The sequence below is a fragment of the Haemaphysalis longicornis genome, unplaced genomic scaffold, assembly GCF_048455015.1.
Source record: "Haemaphysalis longicornis isolate Haplotype H1 unplaced genomic scaffold, Haemaphysalis longicornis Haplotype H1 scaffold_3, whole genome shotgun sequence".
Classification (NCBI taxonomy): domain Eukaryota; kingdom Metazoa; phylum Arthropoda; class Arachnida; order Ixodida; family Ixodidae; genus Haemaphysalis; species Haemaphysalis longicornis.
The window spans coordinates 189,719,378-189,740,112 of record NW_027526335.1 but is presented as its reverse complement, the minus strand read 5'-3'; the positions used below and the strand labels follow the sequence as shown (position 1 = coordinate 189,740,112).

The following is a 20,735-nucleotide window of genomic DNA, read 5'->3' as shown; positions in this document are numbered from 1 at the left end:
TGGTACCAGATGAAACATCGTCGTCAGTGGTAGCTACACCTTACTGCGCACCGACTGGAGAAGCATTTGTTTCTCCCAGTTATCGAGCCACCACACCAGGGAGTGGCCTACCACCCATCGTGCACCGACCATCATGGCCTTCTGCGGATTGCGCTGCGAGTCGAAGGGCGAAGCTGAAAAAAATGGTGTAAGTGTTCGATGACTTAGACGAAAGGGCGATATCCTACGTTAGCTACCGTCAGGCTCTGTTTGCGAAACGTGGCAGCAGAGTCGTCACAACACCAAGAAAAGCAGCAACGTCACAATTCGCTACATAAGAATAGCTGCGTGCTTCCCATCTGCTTATAGAGGACTCGCACGCTCAACTTGAAGCCGCGCCAAAGCGTCGGAGTTTCCGAAGTCCGTCAGGATCAACGCCACACCGCGTGGAGCCGAGTTTCTACTGACGTTTTCGGACAAACTGTCAACTCACTGCACTAAGGCCGTGGCGAACAGGACGTTTACAAGGAATTGCAACGCCAGAACGCTATCGAGACGCGGCAGCAGAAAAAAAGGTGTCGGACATCCAGCAAGACTAATCTCACTGTCCGTTTCATGCCTGTAGCTGTTTGTGCCATACGCATGTTGCGACGGCGTGAGTATTCTGCACGCCCTCCGTTTGGCATGTGCTATCAACATCCGCATTATAATCATTCTGTAAATCGCACTGTAATTAAAGCTGAGAACCCCGTTCTGGTCAACCATGCCACCGAACCCTGCTGCCTGTCTTCTCTTGCCCTAACACAAAGCTCACATGCCGGATTGCTTCGGTATCTGCGCTTGTGTCGCGCGGTGGTGTAGCCTCGAGCTAGCACATCAGGAAGGCTAGGTTCCGCTGTCTCACCCTGCGAAATACGCTCCTCTCCGTTTTCTTTCTTCCGACGCACGACCGGGCTACAGTGGCGGCGTCCGGCGCTCGAGCACGGCCGTGGCGGACGATGCTGTGTTGGGGACGGAGCCTCCACAAATTCCAGATAACGGCTGGCAGAATCTCTGGTTTCGTTCTTTCTAGAGCCACGTGTGTGAATTCAAGTGACGTCGCATGTGGGATAGTTCTGGGGGTCGTTCACAGCTTTGCTTTCCAATCACCTTCACAGCGTGAATTCGAGCCAATTTGTTCTATCACTTGCTTGACTACATGGGTTTGACCCATGGGCAAATATTCTTTCTTAAACCCAGCCTGATATCTGGGTTGTTGAGAATCCAGGCTGTCTCTGATGAGGTTAACTGTAACTTTGGTAAGCAGCTTGTGAACTACTGAGCGTAGGGTGATGGGTTTGTAATTCTTAAAATCTTTGGTATCTGCCTTTTTATGAATCAGAATAATGTTACGGTAGATCTGTTTATGGGTATTTATAAAAAATAAACAAACAATTTCCCTGAATATGCCTGATCTTTTATTTGAAATAAAGGATCCGCCTACGTCTAACCAGCTAGGAAGGTTTCCTTGGCTAAGCAAGGAGATGCAGGTGATTACCGCGCGTGTCACGGTGAAGATCACAACAGTGAACGGATTCTGGTGGAAACTGCTTGCACCCATTCGTTCCCACAGGCATAATCCCGCTTTCTCCTAACAAGAACTTTATTCCGTGAATAAGAGAACGAGCTTTATCACATGTTTATTTGGTCATGTCCAGAGTGTATTAAACAGCTTAATTTTAATTGCCAGAATTAGATCTCTGTTGAACGCTTGTTATATGCGATATCTACAGGCCCTTATGTTGTCCAAAGGAATAACACTAAACAATCCCATCTAAATTCATTCCCAATAATTGCTGCAACTTTGTGGCGGTTGTGATACGCACCCTCAAAGCAAGAAAGAAAACTTTTGGTTTTACATTAGAAGTCCTGACAACAATTTTATTTGGTCACCGAAGTGCTGAAGCACCAGGTACCGTAATGTTTTCTAGACCTTAATGTTTTCCTACCTGAAAAAATGTGAAATATTTTTTTTTCTATTTGAGCTCCGGCTCGTTGGGAAATACAATCCTCAATGTTGGCATGCATAGAAACATTATAAGGGAGCATGGCGAAGGCGTAACACGCGGTATCATCAATGGGTTGATGAAGCTTAGTGCCAGGCGCGTGAGTGTGCTACACTACGTTATAAGGTCCCTAGAGAAGCCCCTTTTAGCAGCAATTTAGCTTAGAAATTTTATGACGCATTTTGGTTCTAGTGAAAGCTTTCTAAACTTCCCGAGAATGAAGTTTCAGGCACTGAGGCGCTTTATACATGGCCTGTGTCTAAATTAAGTGCTGCTGTTGCTGTAGATGCTACGAAAAATGGGATGTTCGCCACAAAAGTTGCTATATGGCTGAAATGGGAAGCTATACAGACTTCCCTGAGAACTTCAGAGCTCAAAAAAACCCTTAAAGGAAGTTAGTCAATAAAAATACCTAGGTTTAACGATAACGAATAAGTTGTCTTGGAATGCACACATTGCCGATGTTTCTTCATCGGCTTTCCGTAAACTGTGTCTTTTAAAGCACAAACTCAGCGACGCCCCCTCGCAAGTGAAACTATTAGCATATAACACTTTAATACGTCCAAAGCTAGAATACGCTTGTATTGTGTGGGATCCGCATACTAAGTCTAACATATATTTCCTCGAAAAGATTCAAAGGCGAGCAGTCCGTTTTATTTTCTCGAAGTATGGTCGTGGTACATCAGTTACTAAACTAATGCGAGATAATGAATTCCCGACACTACAATCGCGACAGCACTTTCTACGTCTAAAATTCTTGTACTCACTAATTAACAACACACTTGGGCTAGACCCATCACATTACGTTACCCCAGTTTCGACCAGGCAAAAGCGTCATTCTCATGTCCTATCCTTAACTAAGTATTTTGCGCGGGCAGATTTATTTAGGTTTTCTTTTTTCCGAGAACTGTCACAGAATGGAACAACTTGCCTTCTGATTACCTCCAAACCTTAGATTTTTATGAAACAAATGTTTAATTCTGTGAATGCTGACACCCCCCCCCCTCCGATTATTGCTTGCTTTCTTTGCTGTGATGTTTTTCTTGTACTCGCTATCCTCTTAAGCAGATCTATTTTGGTCAAGCTGTGTCACCCATGCACTGATCTTGTGATTGTGTTTGTGCCCCTCCTGCTTGGGCCTTTTTGGCCTGCAGTATTTCACAAATAAATAAATAAAGAATAAATAAATTTCTCTGGGTACAAACCAGGGAACATTGATAAAGGATGGAAGACATTACACCTACTGCGCTAACCGTGAGTCTAGCTGTTTCTGGGTGGAGTGCAAAATAACCTATTATTATGCATAAGTGCGGCGTGAGCAGTTTGAAGAATATCACTCTTCCTTGTACCTATACAGCCTCCTCCCAAAGCGTATGTTTGCGTGGGTTTATAATGACAATAGACCGCTACAAGAAAAGCTTTACAATCTGCTCACAAAACTGCACAAATTCTGTGTAAGCCGCACGCTGTTCCGTTAAGTGTTCTGCATAAATCGGTAAGAGAGAACCATTTAGTTGGCGCAGAATTATTCCAGCTTCTATAGCACCTTCGATAAAACCGGTTAGGATACGACGAAAAGTGACGTTAGTGCCATTCATAAATATTTGCACTTCGCCTCAACAACTCCCCTCCACGCCCATTGCAGCATCTACCCCGTGATTCACATTTACCAGGCGTCATTGGGTGCAGGCTTACCAATGAACCCACGGATGTACTCAGTTTCTCCGCTACTCACCCCCTGGGCACGCCGGGTAGATTGCTGGGCTTCCAGCGTTGCATCTCCCACATGCAGGCCATCGTGAAGGGCATCTTGTTCCGGTCTTCCCAGGAGGGCTGTCTCTCCCTGCCCACCACGTCGTCGATCTCGCGCTGCACACGGGCCTGCACTGTGTCTGGGTTGTTGGCGAAGTTCAGCATGTGCCAGCGGATCGCGATGGCCACGGTGTGCGAGCCGCCGACGAAGAGGTTTATCACGTTTCCCACGAGAAGTTGGGCTGCGCAACACGAAAAAGACGCTTGAATCACCAGTGCGACGGCCCATGATTTTACCCAGTCTCATATCTTGCCCCATTTCAAGATCCTTAGGTGACTCTCCCTCTCTTGCCTGTGTGTAGGTCATTCCAGGACCTTCATACTTCTGATTGTAGTGCAACGCCTCAGCTACAGACTTGGCTCTTCACGTGGACCGGCAAATGTTAAATTTTGTTGATTACGTTGTCAAGATTTTAGTAGTATTATGAGCAGGATAAAATCGGCCGCCCATCTGGCCAATGGCATGGCCAATGGCATCAGCCTTTTCCGGTTCTGGCAGTTTAGTTTTGTATTCTTTTTTTCGCCTAGTTAGCCTCGGAGGCCTCGTCTCGTTATTAGTAAGACGTGTTACCGCGACGAATGCGACATTACAGTTCTTGTTCTACTCGTTCGGACTCGACTCAAATCGCGAAGGTTACATGGCTTAGTTCCTGCCTACTCGTTCGTGCCATCGTGGTGCTATTCGTGCTTCATTACCGCATTGCCATCTTCTAAATTCTGTGGCTCGTAAGCACTCATGAAGACGAAGTCTGAGGCGTTCACACCATGCGCATACGTTAGAAAAGAAAGGACATCTTTCTTGAGGTCGAAAGCGGCTCTCTGGTGCATTTTCGTGCATTTTTGAGGGCACAGTGACCAACTGTTGCCAAATGAACTTTGTGAATGTTGCGCCTAAACCACTTGTAGTTTTCTTGTTTTCTGAAAACCTATCATGCTAGTGCTTAGAGTTTTAAGAAATGGTTATAAGAGTGTGTTCAAATACAAATATCTCTCACTCAACGGAACTACTGTTTAATGGAACTAATTTTTTTGGTCCCTTCAAGTTCCGTTTATCGAGAGTCTACTATACGCGGGAACAAGTTCAGAGCGGCAATAGCTCCTGCATGGTATCACTCCGCGTGAGCAACGCACCCAGATCACAACGGGCGCGCGTTTTGAAAGAAGAGTGCTATGAATGCGTCATATCATCTGCCTTTTCTCGCGTAGTTAGCTTGTCGACGCTGCAGTAGTTTATAAGCATATCAAGTCGGAAAAATCACGGAAATGGCTCGTTCCATGCTCAAAATATTTCCGGTAACGCACTACTTGCTCCCAGCGGAATAACATCCGGCTGCGGTGATGAAGCACAGGGGCAACTTCCGTTGCCGTTCTTAAGGTGTACCCGAGTATAGTTCTTACAAACGGCGATTGTAAAAGTGACCTCAACTTTATTGCCATTTTTAAGCTGAACTTACTCATTCAAAATTGGTATGAATGCAGACCACCCCGCTCACGTGCCTAACTGTTTCGGTACCTGTGCTCGTATCTCGTGGTGGTGTAGCCCCGAGCAAGCACATCACGATCTCTATCTTCCACTGTCTTGTTTCGAGCGGCCGCATGGATTCTTTACTTCCCTTTTGAAACTGCATACGACAGTACGCATTGCATTATGTGCACTGCATACGACACTAATGTATAATGCACTGCGCTCTCGAGAACTACTTCCAAATACGGGGAGAGAGGGAGCTCCTTGCTGTAGAACGCACGTAAAACCCGCAGCGCTTTGTAAAAATGATGATTGGGGCTATGTGGGTTTGAAGGCAACACGAGATTTTAAATCACCTTAACTATCTCAACTGTGTTAAGAGCTGTTTCTTCGGAGTTTGCTCTTATTCTAAAAAGAGGGTTTTCTTTTCATCAATCCTGATTAGTTGTGAGTTATGCCGAAACAACCACGGTAGGGGCACTAAGGTGAACGTTTCCAGAAATCTTTGCGAATCACGGCGCTACACCACGCCAATATGTCCGACGCTTTTCCGACGCATCATCTGAAACCTCCACCGCTTTCTCCAACATCTGGACACGCGGGAACCCTCAACTAGATGTCCAGCTGTTAATTACGACATGCAAATACGACATGCAAGTAGCCAACTTCCGTCTATGCCACCATTAGTGACCGGCATGAATTGTAGCACATGTTACAGATCTGATGTTTTTTTTTTTCGTTTCTTTGCACACTGTTTGCGATTCTCTAATATTACCTACAGGCAATCAAAAGACACTATTTATTGATGAACGTTCATGTAGAGAAGGCTCGAAAATGTCCTTGTATTTAGACTGCAGAAATAGCTATCAAAGTTGATAAGATAGCATCCCGTGATAACATTTCCTAGTCTTGACTCCGTTTATTTGTTGTTTGTTGTTTTCATGTTTTTATATGACCAAGACTTCACAGCGTCCTCATAGTTGTTCCGTCATAGGCGGCGTTTAACCAGATGCAAAAGCAGTAATATAATAGAAAAAGCTTAGTAAGCGGCGCGTAAGCGGGTCTACTGAATTGCACCAAACCTGGTACGGTGACGGGCCCGAGCTCGCAACACCAGGTCCCTCTTGGCCCTTTACTTTAGAACATCTTTACTTTCACAAACCAAGCCATCAGAACACATTGCTCACCAATGCATCTTTCGTTATCCACTGGTGGCCTGGGCAATATTAAACGACCGCACAGTGACAGCGAACTTCGGGACGTAAGACGTGGGTTAAAATAAAGATTGGCTTAGGACATTCATGGCTTGCCTAATTACGCTAGCAGCGCCTTGCTAAATTCATTACAATATGGCTGCCGTCCCTTTTCAGCGTTTATATACAAATATGCATCATTGCCGCACGTCTATTGGGATTGCGGACGACCCTCGTAAACCTTGTATGTGTGCTTGTTAAGCACACCGAAGGATAGCGGGCGAGCAAGAAAGCGCAGTTTTTCGCTGCATCGATTCGCTGCAAGCAGAATCAGGCTAGATTGCATATGATGGTGTGTGATATTACTGTCTAATTTTTTGTTTAGGGTTTCCGAAATCGCCATCGTACGGTTTCATCTCAGATGTGCTGGGTTAGATCGCTATTTTTCAGCCGGCTTTGATAATGCCTGATTAAATGCTCCATGATAGGGAATAACAAAGATCGTGACATATGTGGCGGTGTGCGGTTAACCTCGCCTCTCATTGCACGATAATTTAGGTTCCGCGCGCGCACGCGTGTCTCGTGATTGCGCGTGCAGTTTGACGTGTTTAAATACGAATGTCGCGGTTAAAAAAACATGCCGCGGGGAGAGCGAACAAGCGCAGGACAACGAAAAAAGGCACTACGACGAAATATCGTGTGAAACAGGAAGAGAGCAAAGCGAAAGCTGGGCAGCCAGCACAGCGGGGACATCATTGGACCACACAATAGATTCTTTCTGGGCCACAGTCCTCATTCCTCTTATTTTACTCTGTGCCCAAAACTCCTCCCTGAAATGTTGCATCGGCAGGTGTCCTGTTTTTCTGTGAATTTTTTCAGGGCGTCAAACGTCTGTTCACATCACTGCCATGACCGGATGCTCAGACCTGGGAACAAGCTGCGCGCCAAGGCCAACGCGTAGATGTTTCCCCAGCAGCTTAGGAACATTCTGCTTCGAAATACTTCAAGAAAAACAATGGGTAGGAATGCAAGCCACGTACAGTGCTCACGGATTGAAACGCGATACTGCGAACGCGTGGCCGCCGGTACATGCAGCGCCGCCCGTTGACGCCCGTGGGAGCTAGGTTTTGCATTGAGGTATACCGCGAGGATGAGAGCGTGTTTACCGTAGGCTTACTGTTTCCAGTTGCCAATTGGCGGGACTGTGGTTGTCCGCAGCGACAGCGGGGCGCTGCGAGCCTGGAGTGCTGGAACGCGTTTGTGCGCCGACGGCAGTTACCCGGCTGTGCGCGCAGCCGGTTTCGCGAAATCGTGTGCGCGCGCTCATGTTACGCGTGCCCTTCCAATGCGGCACAGTAATTTTCATGTCATGCACAGTCACGTTCATCTGAATAAAAGAACCTTCTGTAGGAAAAAAACATCAAACATTATTCCAGGATGTAAACTAAAAAAAAAAGGAAAGACGCCTTTGCAGGCACGTTCGCGCGTGGTGCAGTGCATTTGTACTTCGTCGGCTCTCCTCTTTTTTTTAGTTTATATCATGGAATAAAGTCGGCTGTTCCTTAGTGCAGACGCTCGTTTTATTCAGATAAGTCTGACCGTGCCTTGCATGCACATTATCTGTGTCGCATCGGAAGGGCACGCGTAAGAAGAGTGCCCGAGCAGACGATGTCGCGAAATTGGCTGCGCGGACCGCCGGCCTGCTACCACCGGCGCACAAACCCGCTCCAGGCTCGCAGCGCACCGCTGTCGCTGTGGGGAACCACAGCCCCGCTTATTGGCAACCGGAAGCAGCAAGCCTACGGTTAAAACGCTCTCACCGTCGTTGTATACCACAACGCAAGACCTAGCTTCCACTGGCGTCCACGGGCGGCGCTGCAAAAACATGTGGATGATCAGAGATGGGCGGCCAAAGTGTTACGGTATCTTTACATGAAAAGCATGGACACACAATCGAGGACAAGAACCAGAAGGCTCAGCAAAAAGTATATGAAATCTGGAAGTGCAGGGGAAACGACCAAGCAATAAAAAATGAATTGAAAGAAACAGAAACAACGACCTGGAAAAAGAGGATAGATGCGAAGAAGTCCTTAGATATCTACAGGATCGGGAAGCAGGAGATCACGAGGGAAAAATTATTCGATAATACCAAAGGGAGTGCATTGCTTTTTGAAGCCCGAGCGGGTTGCTTGCGGACAAAAAAAGCTTATCCGCGAGTCGGTACAGGAAGAACTATGCGCAGGCTGCCGAAATGAGCCAGAAATCATGCGACACATTGTAACGGAGTGCAAAAGTATCCGTCCAGTCCTCAGTGATGGAGCCATCCAGCTTCCGGAAGCCCTTGGCTTTAAGGTTAGCGGAAAAGTGAACTGGACAGCAGTAGAGGTTAGTAAAAGAAGGTTAGAATGTTGGTGGGAAAAGAGCAGAGAACAATCTGGGAAGACATGCGAACAAAGAAGTGAGACTAGCACAAAAATTTCGTAAAAGTATTTGCTTTTTATTTTGATATTATTTTTAATTTATTTTGTTTGTATTTTTTGGCGAGGTGATTGTACAGTAGCATTGCGACTAAGGCCGCTGTACAACGCCACCCCGTTACAAAGGGGAAGCCACTAAGCATCATCAGCAGCATCATCATCATCATCAGCCACGCACTCGCAGTGTCGCGTATCAATCCGCGAGCACTGTACGTGTATAGTGTATAGTCACGTGCGATTTCAAGGTAATCGCGCGAGCTTCGACCGCCAAAGACGATAACGCCCCCGCGCGGCCTCTTGCGGTGCCTAGTTTATGCATTCGCCTCTTCGTCGGTCGCTGTTCCTTCAAGCAGTAATCATTCCCGCGGCTAGTGAATTACCGTTTCCGCTTTGTGGTGATTTTGTGTGGTGGTGAACACGCATGGGTTTTCTTCTTGGTTATTGTGAGCACCGATAGCACCCATTCTTATATACGCTCAGTATTTCCTGACAATGTATTTGTGTTCACCTTTTCGAGAACTGCTGTAAGGTACGATAAGGGAGATGTCATCGCTGCGTGCACGATAAAAAAAGAGGAAGGGGTTACTGCTTTTGCCGTGGGAGTGACGGCCGCTTGAATAAACATCAACCCAGGGCGAGAAGAATGCGTTAAAAATATTGAGGTCATTCCACTCAAAGCGAAAGCTGTCGTAAGTGCAGAGCAGTCATTCGCCATAATAGGTTGTAGCGCCGTCCTCCGCTCACTGCTGCCGCCCAACGCATTTCAGATTTCCCTCCTTCGCAGTGCTCGGGATATCCCTTCATGAAACTGCTCCAGTATGACTTCTGTTCTTTTTGTGCTTGCCTTTTTCCTCCCGCACGTGCCGGCGTTGCACTGCCACTTCTTTTCGCTTACTGTCGTAAAAGCCAACCCAACGGGCGTTCTTAAAGGAGCCATCAAGAGAAAACAAAAGTTCGTTTTATTCGAAAGATTAGGTGTTTCATGGTACCCTAAGCGCTTTCCCGGAAGCAAATGATGCGTTATTCACTGAGAAATAAGGCAATTTAAGCCAAAATTTTAAATCTCCCGCTAAATTGCACATTTCGTGACGTGAACAATGGCGTCATACGAGCTGGTCCATGAAACAGATACTTAGTATGTCGACTCAATATAGCACCCACACGCGGGAATCAAACAGGAACCGGAACTTATGCCGAAACCGAGACGGCGGCCATTTTAAAAATACTTGTAAAACCTAGTGCCCCCGCAGCCCTGATCCGGAGAACAAAACTCTCGCCAAGAAGCTCGGGCTTGCATTTAACAACCTCACACCACTTGAACGCTCAATGCTTCTAACTGCACGAGCGCAAGGAGTTGGGGGATACGCGGATGGACCGAAAAGCGACCATTCCGCGATAGCCACAACAGACGAACGCCCAGCTGTCGGCACCGCTGCCTCGTCAGCCCCGTCGCGACGGACGAATACAGACTGGTACGTATGTGCCGTATTTTTATTACGGTTAATAATAGTTCAATTTCAGTAGCAGTATCCCTTATGCCAGTTGGCCGGTGTCGTGTATTGAAAGCCATTCGCGCGAGCTCTCTTCTTCGACCAGAAAGATACGAGCGTCAATGCGCGGTGTATGCGGCATTTTTCCCCCAAGGTCAGAGCACTTTGACGGCGATTTGACGAAGTCGGCGACGAGCGCCAGCATGTCCCAGGAGTGAACTAACGTAAGGGTCCCTGCCGTAATCACTTCCTCGGAAATGAGGCGAGCACACTCGTACTTCATTTAGCTCTCTTTCTCCTCCGTTTGCAAAGTTCACAAAACGTAGCCACTTGCTTCGCCGAGGTTCGTCGTTGGGCAGCACATGAAAGGTGCGACACCGGCGGGGATGTCGCACTCCCTCGACGATTTGCCCGCACTACATGGGCATTTCAAAACGTAGCAACAAAATTTCATTGTAAAGTACTCGAACAAACTGAAGTTTTCAGTGGTCGTAAACTGGAAACGAGCTCCTAACAATAGCAGCAAGCCAACACCATTCCGAAACTGCGACGACTGTCCCTATCTCGTCGCTGCTTGCTGTTCCTTACTCCCCTCGTTTCTGTTTTTACCTTTGCTGGTTGGCGATATGATGGCCAACCTCCTGTGAAGGGATTACGATACCAAGCAAGGTCGCGGCTGTGCGTGCTGGGACGGTTCGTTGGCCCCGAAGAGCCTCGAACCCGAAAATTCTTCTGCGCGACGGTGGCGACGGCGAGGTGTCGAGTTCGGCTGGCGGTAGTTTCGTACGCATTGGCGTACACGCTTGCGTGTTTATTCGGAACTTCAACCGTTTATTCCACCGTTCTTAGTGTCATAAAAGGAATGTGCAGTATGTTTAACAGGCATATAGCTCACTATGCAAACTGGTAAGCCATGCCCATTGCGTTTGCTTTTGCCGGCCTCTGCCAATCGCAGAGCATTCTCGTGTGGCATCATAGGTTCAGTTGCGAGAAATGAGCTGGTGGGTCGCATAGTCATTCCATTTTTTCCTAATTATGTAGCTTATTTGAGCGAAGTTTGTGTTAAAAGTGGTGTCAGTATGGTTCTAACGAGGCAATCTTTCGAATGAACCAAACTTGTGTTTTCTCTTCATGGCTCTTTAACTATAGGAACGCGGGTGCTTCCGGTTTTTTACGCATATTTTGCCTCAAATGTAACTGCAGTCTCTTTTGCGCTAAGCAAAGGGGAGATGTAGGACAAGCGCCAGCGGTTAACGAGTTTCGAAAGCTTATGACTATATAAACCACTTGGCTTTCGAAGCCTCTGGGGTACGCCGTGAACGACAGCGTTACCACGGCACGCCCTGATGGTCTACTTGGGTCCAGCGAGCGAGCAACGACGACAAGGCGCGGCTGTAAAGTGCTCTGCACTTAAAAGGAGTTAGGCGCTTTAAAACAAGCGGCGCGGGGGCGTTATCGTCGTAGTCGGTCGACGTTCGCGCGATCATCTTCAAATCGTACGCGACTGTACAAGCATTACGAAGGACTAGAATCAGTTGTACGTTTCGTACGAGACAGCATTTTAACCCACATACAATGCGTAAACACTTCAGGTCATACAGTTGGAGGCAATCGGGGATCAAATTTCCTAAAAGAAATAAGCGTAAATAGCAGGTTTTTTCATTTCATACGTTAACTTTCAAACACAATTTTTTTAAGAGAGTGAGTGTTGTTTCGTACAACAACAATCATGTTGTGAGGTTAGCGTTTGCGAGCGCACGTGTGGCGCATTGTATAACTTAAATTGCAAAACAACGTTCCTAGTGGAGCTTAGATTAACACCATGCGATAAAGAGAGGTCCTTACGCGAAAAGTTGGAAGTTGGATCCGTCTCATGCTCCTTGATCTTCTTCAGGTAGCCGTCTATAAAGTCACGGTTGAAGTCCGGATCCATTGTTGACTTATGCTGTTCCATTTGTTTTCTGCGCAAGATTATTGGAAAGACATGAGGTCACAAACCTGACTTCCCTCACAACCGCCACCACAAGATTAAATTTGAGGTAGTTGTACACTTTCGCTATAGCGTTGGGTACTGAAACACGGCAGAAGGTGAAGAGAAATATATTATATAGACACGAAATTCCAAACGCCCGGTTTTCACTATGGGTCAAAGCCTATTTACACTGTTTTCAGACAGATATGGGTGCACATTTAGTTCTTTTTTTTGCCATTTTGGTTGAGACGATATAATTTTTACCAATCAATGCACCCGCGAAGCATTGGGCCTTGTTCAAGAGATGCGAAGTGTGTGTGTGTGTTCAATGACATGTAAATACTGGTCTCTTATTTCATAATGACCGTATAAACTCCAAGCGCTGGTTTGTTTCAGCGAGCCTAAATTTCGGTCTACCGAATTGTGCGCAAGTTAAGGGAGGATGCGGACGTAAGATAAGTAGAAAACATTCAAAGGAAACGAGTGCCCTCGCCTGGTGGCAGGCCACCGAAAATACCGTTGGTGCAGTGTTGTCACTGGCGACCGTGCCATGGGCCCATGAATGGGAAGGAAAAAGTGTAACTCTGGGGAGGGTGCTGCAGTTCTGCGATAGGCAGAATCGACCGTAGCTAGGCTGCGAAAACCACGGAACGCTGTTTGGCGTTTCAGCGATGGGCAAGCTCAGGGGCACCACTCATGTGCCGCTGAGCTTGCCATAATATTTAATTTGAAACTGTTTATAGGCCTACTGAGAGATTTCCAGTCGCCACTGGCCATCGGGAGCGTATTTAAAAGTATTTTGAAATTATTGGACTATATTGGTTTTTGCCGTATCTGCGGATTTCCAACTCGCCAACTGATTTAGCGGGTAGGAGTGCTATATAACCACGGGAAAACAGCATAATTTTTTGTTATTTGGGAAATTAAATGTCACCGACACTTTGGCCTTCACGCGCGAGTGGTATTGCAGCTTGTGAAGAAGATAGGGAAAGTTAGCCCATCCCATATTATCCCATCGATTGTTACTTTCACCCATAACCAATTGAGATGCATCTTAAACAATGTCATACTAAAACTAACCCAAATTCAACACAATCTCCTGCCCAAGCAAAAATATTTTCAAAAACGATAGTCTCTCCGTATTATACTGGATGTTTAACAGAATCTGTGCGAAACTCTGGGTGAAATTCTGTCGTAAGAACGGTATTGGTGACCCTTATGGGCGGGTATTGTACATCAAAAATGGAAAGGTGTTGCTGTTATCTGTCACCAACGTAGGGCCAGTGATCACCGTTTAAAACCGCCAATCAGGGGAAGCACGTCGGTGCATTTGGGAATGATGTAGCTCTAAGAACTCATAGTATCGTATACAGACATTCTCCTCCTGAGCGCTAGGATCTGGGTGTCCTTGCCACAGTTTGCGGAAGCTGGTTACTACCGTGGGCGAAATAAAATAAAGGAAAAGTTCGCAGGATACATAAGCACTTCTTTGTGGGTTGTATATGTTAAACCCCGAATGTCCAGTGCAAGGCCCCAGGCGCCTTGCTTTCGCTTCGCGTTGCCAAAGGACATTGTAACCTCGCCGCTAAGGACACTTTGCGGGCCTGCTTAATGCTTGTAAATGCGTTCGATCTATCTCCTACGCGTCACGCCGTGCTTTTCCTGTCGTTGCGAGTTGGAAACGGTGACTGCGATGATGAATTTATCCGTTTGCCATTTCGCCCGTCCCCTGCGTTCGTCCGCTCTTAGAACGTCCAATTAACTTCTGTCGACGACCATCTCTCGGTACTACGGGGTTCACCCTCGCGGTGTGAAAGGCCTAGTGCCATTGAATGACTTTGAAGAACGTCTGGTGATATGGAATGTTTCTGACGGAGGCGTTCCTGCTAGCTACGCCGGGCACTGGCTCTTTTTTTTTTTTGCTTCATGAGCCATTTAAGGGTTTGCCCTAAAAAGTTTGTTTTCAAATAGTCTGGCACACGTAAAGATATCACGCTGCTCCCAAACATTTATAGCACCCACCTACGACGCAGATAAGCTTCCGTATGTAAAATACCAATTTGTTGCCATACTGTTGTTCCAAGGATGCTTACTCGGTGTATTCGACAAACTGAAGCATTCCGGAGATCAAGGCATTTCGACGCGAGGAAGGCAGCTTGGTCAGAAAGGTTCGCAGGATCGGAGGCAGGAAATCGACGAGCGCGCCAGCACCGATGATCTCGGCGTGCCGCCTGAGTAGTTGGTCGAGGCGGCGGCGGTCAGGGTGATCAGGGGGGAGACGTCTACCGTACACGAACGCCATGATATTGTTGGAAATGCTTGGCAAAACGTATTCGTCGATGGCGATGGGGCCGCCATGCGCCTCAGCAATCTTCTCCACGAGACACTGGCACTCCTCCTGCACCATAGACCGATGGGGTAAGAAGCGTCTAAGATGAGGCCTCGTGTTTGCATGATCAAATGTACTTTGAAACTGATTAAGGCATTGCATGGTAGACGAGTAAATCACAAAAAGTACACACAAGGCGAAGTAGGACCACAGGGACAAAGGCGCCGTTCTTGTTCCTACCATTGTGTAATGGAAACGTTGACGACGATGGTGAATTTATTTGTTTGTCTATTCCCCAGTTCCCTTCATTGAAGACAACAGGGACCAGGTGCGGCGCATGCCCTGTTGTCGTCCTGCGTCCTTTGCGTCGTTTTTGCGCTTTATTTGTCTACCATGTAGCAGGAAACTTCTGCTACCCAAAAACAATTGTGAGAGAAAAAGCGTGTGAGAAAAAGCGGGACGTGCTGGAATAACAAGAAAAAAGTTATTTCGTGTTTATGGGATTAAACGGGATAGGAGTGGGCGTGGGAACAGGAGTGGGCGTGGGAACAGCGCAGAAATGCGGCACCGTAACTTTGCTCGCTTGTTCACACAGGTTGCTTCACTTCTTCACTTCTGCTCGTGGCTATCACCGACTGCTGGGCATGAGCCGCGGCCAGTGCTTCTACCTGATAGCGACCAGTTTTCGGCCAGTCCAGGATTGTGCCGGCAACACCCCTGCAACATCTTCCCGAGCCAGGCGGCCACTTCATCGGTTGTGACGTCATGGCGAGCCCAGGATAAAAACGGATGGCACCAACCTGGCCTCTTCAGTGGGCGTGGGAACAGCGCAGAAATGCGGCACCGTAACTTTGCTCGCTTGTTCACACAGGTTAGTAACAATACTTCTTTATATGCAAAGAAGTCAAACAATGCATGCTTGATGCTGTTCCCACGCCCGGGAGTCTTGTTGTCACTGTTAAGTGAATGTGTCGATGTTATAGCTATGCTTGTCTTGCTAGCTGGCGACGTTGAAGAAAACCCAGGGCCCAATAAAAAGGTTCCAGAGTCGGACGCATCCAATAGGGCTCATGAGCCAAAATTTAGTGACATGTTTGCTCTTCTGCAGAGCGTGAACTCTCGAACCGAAAAAATGGAACAGGACCAAGTAAAGTTAATATCTAGCGTGAATGAAATTAAAAATAACCAGGAAGCAATCGAGCGCAAAGTTAACGACATCGACCGTAGGCTCGCCGCTGTCGAAGCAAAAGCGTGTGACAATGCCGAGGTCGGGGATGAACTTTTGCAGCTGAGGCAGCTAACCGACCATCTGAGCAGAGAAAACGCTAGGTTACACGATGAACATTCTCAGCTTGATGATAGAATGAGACGCAGTAACCTCTTGTTTTACGGTTTGACAGACTGTCCCCAGGAGAAATGGAACCAAACTGAAGAAAAATTGGTTAAAGAGATCACTACCGTTTTTAAGTCACCAGTGCCGAGCGAAGCATTTGAGCGAGTACACAGGCTAGGAACGTACAGGCCCAACCAAAATAGGCCTGTTATGGCGAAGTTCGCATCTTTTAAGTTAAAGCAGGAATTACTATCGCTCAGCGGAAAATTCAAAGAGAATGGCATCACTGTAAGCGAGGATTATTCCCTTCAAACACGGCAGGTGCGAAAGAAGCTTGTAGAATTTGCCAAACAAAGGGACGTTTCCTTCAAGCTTCGGTATAATAAGTTGCTCATAGGTGATAAACGTTACGGTTTCAATTTTTCTGACGACAGTGTGTACGAACTTGGCGGTCCCTCTGGGGAATTCGTTAATCAGCAGCTTTCAGATGAACACTCAGTTTCCAGAGCACCGCTATCAGTTGCAAACTCACCGCAGTAGCGACACGTGAGGGGTGGGGGGCGGTGCCCGAAAAATTCGCTTTCTTTTCTTTTCACGAACATAAGGAGTGTCGTATCGAAACGCGATGAACTAAATGCGGCGGTCGACACATGTGACGCTGACGTTGTGTTGTTAACAGAAACGTGGCTTACTTCAAAAATTAACAGCAGTGAATTGTTTGACTCTACAAAGCGTTTCAATGTGTATCGTCGCGATAGAGGTGAAAGATGCGGCGGTGGTGTACTTGTCGCGGTTGTGGATAATATTTCTTCGTCTTTTGTGCCTGTTGTAACCAATTTAGAGATCGTATTTGTTGAAATTTGCACAAGTTATAAAAAGATTATTTTGGGTATCTGCTATCGTCCACCGTACTGTGATCCGGGCTTTGTAAATAGTCTTCACGATGCTGTTAACATAGTTATGGAACGTTTTCCTAATGTACCAGTCCTTTTAGCCGGAGATTTTAACTACCCAAATATATTTTGGTCCAGTGATGCACCACAGTTAAGTCCGTTTTCTACTGACAGTTCTAATTTTTTGACCTTTTGTTCTGATTTCAACTTTACGCAAATTGTTACCCAACCAACCCGCATTACACCTACTACTTCGAGCATTTTAGATCTAGTGTTAACCAACGTGCCTGACCTGTTCATGTCTCCACTTTGTTTGCCTCAACTAAGTGATCATTGTTTGCTCCATTTCACTATGAATGTTTGTGTTCCTCATCATGAAAATTATACTAAGCGCATTAGAGATTACGCTGCCGCCGATTTTGATGCCATCAATAGAGAACTTTGTTTATTTCTGGACAGCTATCTTGATGAATTCGAAGCTCGTTCCGTTAATTCGAACTGGAATTTGTTCAAAGAAAAAGTAACATACCTGACTGAAACGTTTGTTCCCCTGAGGCTAGTCACCACCAATAAGCATGCTCCCTGGTATAGCCAATCTTTGAAAAGGTTGGCTAATAAGAAAAAAAGGCTGTTTCGGTCCGCTAAAGTTTCTAACTCGCAGGCCAGATGGGATTCTTACTACGTTGCTAATGGGGAATACAAGAGGGCCACAAAAGCAGCAAAGGAAACCTATTTTAATAACACACTCCCCAATATGTTAGCCAACAACCCGAGACAATTTTGGAGGGTGGTGAATAAAAAAGATACTCGCGAAATAACACTTAAAACTTCGGACGGGTTAACCCATAAAGATGACTGCGCTGTTATTCTCTGTGACACCTTCGCGGCGGCAGTGTCGGGTTTCCTCAACAAAGGATCAAATCCTGTTTGTCAAGCTAGTGGTTATCTCCCGATGGAAGCAATTCGTTTCGACACAGCAGGCGTACAAAAAATAATAGAAAACCTTAAAGTCTCGTCTTCTTCCGGAATCGACAACATTACTTCCAAGTTTCTAATAAACACTAAAGTCTACAGCTCCATAATCTTAACAAAAATATTTGAGCAATCTCTGGAAGCAGGCTGTCTTCCGGACGATTGGAGTGTGGGAAGAATTATTCCATTCTTTAAGTCAGGTGATAAACTTTGTCCAGAAAATTATAGACCAGTATCAATCACTTCGATACCATGCAAAATAATGGAACACGTAATTAATTCGCAGCTTGTAAAATTTTTAGAGGGCAATTCTTTTTTTACTGATTCGCAGCATGGATTTCGTAAAAACTTTTCCTGTGAAACGCAACTATTATGCTTTATTCACGATTTGCATTCTATTCTTGACAACGGCACACCCATTGACTGTATCTTTTTAGATTTCTCAAAAGCGTTTGATAAAGTACCTCATGATTTACTAATTTTAAAATTACGGAGCCTCAATATAGATGATAACGTCCTCGCGTGGGTGATTGCTTTTCTCAGTAACCGTTCACAATTTGTAACTGTTAATAACTTTGACTCGCCCAGGGTCCCGGTTGGCTCTGGGGTCCCACAGGGCTCTGTGTTGGGACCATTGCTCTTTCTGGTCTATATAAACGATTTGCCTCTAAACATTACTTCTTCAGTCAGTCTTTTCGCAGATGACTGCGTAATTTATCGGGCAATTAAGGGTCATTCAGACGCTCTAGAATTGCAGGCAGATATGGATCGGGTTCAGCAATGGTGTGAGACTTGGGGCATGACGTTAAACGTTAACAAATGCAAGTACATGCACGTTAACCGTCACAGCACTAGTATCAGGGCGTATCAAATTAATAATGTTCTTCTCGAAGCAGTAACTTCGTATAAGTATCTGGGTATATACATAACTTCTACATTATCTTGGAAGACACACATTGAATATATTGCAGCTAAAGCTAATAGCACGTTGGGCTACCTTAGAAGAAATTTTAATCAGGCACCCGTTTCCTTGAAACTCTTACTTTATAAAGTATTGGTACGTAGCAAATTAGAATATGCGGCATCTGTTTGGGACCCTGGTCATGACTCTCTTATCTACGAATTAGAACGAGTCCAGAATCGGGCAGCGCGTTTCATCCTTTCTAATTACCATCGCACCTCGAGCGTCACATCAATGAAAATCACACTAGCATTACCCCTACTGTCTCTTCGCAGGAAAGTGTTTCGGCTGTGCCAATTTCATAAAATTTACTTCACCAATTCATTACTCAGAAATAGATTATTCGCCCAACCAACTTACGTTTCCACTCGCATTGATCATCGCCATAAAGTAGGACTTCCGTCAGCGCGCACCAAGTGTTTTCAGGAGTCATTTGTGCCAAAAACTTCTGTATGTTGGAATCATCTTCCTCATGATATTGTTGGTATCAAAGATGCTGCTTTATTTAAAGCTGCTGTCACTAATTTCATTTGTACTTAGCCTGAGTTCAACCCTGTAGCAAGCGATGTTACTTGATTGCAATTTTTCTGTTGTTGTATTTTGATTTGTATGCTGTACATGTATGTATGTACCCACTCCCCTCTGTAATGCCCTCGGGCCTTGAGGGTAACTGAATAAATAAATAAATAAACAGAAATTCCGTAGGAAAGGCATGAGAATGCATTGCTTCAACGCGTGGCATGCGCTTCCATGCGTCTAGTTTACATCCTCCATTACGCATTTTGCAACCTCCGTTAGGTCTTTTCAAATTACCTTGCTGGAAACCGTGCTATATTCTCTTCCTGTCACGCCATGCGATAGTTGGACACTGACAGTCAGAAGAAAAAAAGGACGAACATGACTGCTTTCAACGAATAACTTGAGCTCTTGATGGGAGTGAATTTGGTAAAGGCGTGGCCCGAGGCTTCCTGCAGGTACCACTACAGTAAAACTGGGGTGACAAGAGTATAACCAGAACGTGCGGTAGTTGAGTGGTGTATTTCCCAAACAAACCCACCCTTCGCCTGTTTGCGAATTATAGTGTCTACAGAAGACCCACGAGCAACTCATTTCAAGATGAAATATACGCTGCGTATTACAGCGCTGTACAGACGTTCCGACACAGAACAGAATGACACAGGAAACTGAGAGACGCCACGACGATTCGTATTTTTTATTGTGTTTTGCTTATTGTTAATCCCCCCCTTAGGCTCACTCAATCAGTACCAACAGCCCCGCATGCCGATGTCAATGCCGGTGAAAATTTTGTGTAGGAAGAAATATCTCCTAAGAATACGCGACACTTCGACCTATCTTGAACTCCTGTCGAGGGGATTTTATGCTGTATTTAAAACAGGCTTTGTCATTCTGCTAACACAGTGCAAAGTGTGGAGAGGGCGTTTTATAAAGTGACCTACATTTTCTTTTCTTCCAATACAGTACATACATCCACAAACGCCAAATTAATGAGGTCCCCTGAAGGCATCCAGTTCGAGTAAACATGACAAAGCACCTTCAATCCCGGCATTGTGAAAGCACACATCCAGCAAAGCCTTTGCAGAACCGCTGCACCTATTCGTGGGGTATGAGGAGTTTTATTTCGTTGCCGTAATTGCAGTGATAAGCACGTTGCTATCGCTGTGGTAGACCATAATGGAGCTGCCGACAGCCACCGGCCCGCCGGGCCTATGCATTGCACCGAGGTTTTTCTGCTACGACGTTCATGTTTCGACCACAGAGCATTGGTGTTTTACTGCCCATAGCAGTTTGCTGAC

General features: G+C 46.1%; 1 protein-coding gene across 4 annotated transcripts in view; it reads right to left on the bottom strand.

Annotated features, from left to right (window-relative positions):
• Window positions 1-20,735, bottom strand: part of LOC144175899 (cytochrome P450 2C28-like) — a 47,809-nt gene that overhangs the window by 6,270 nt on the left and 20,804 nt on the right. For all 4 annotated transcript variants that reach the window (XM_077704964.1, XM_077704965.1, XM_077704963.1 and 1 more), the window contains 3 exons: window positions 14,527-14,831; window positions 12,307-12,422; window positions 3,760-4,018 (listed from right to left, as the gene is read on the bottom strand). In XM_077704964.1, the coding sequence (XP_077561090.1) occupies window positions 3,760-4,018; window positions 12,307-12,422; window positions 14,527-14,831 (680 nt within the window). The remainder of the gene's footprint in view (window positions 1-3,759; window positions 4,019-12,306; window positions 12,423-14,526; window positions 14,832-20,735) is intronic.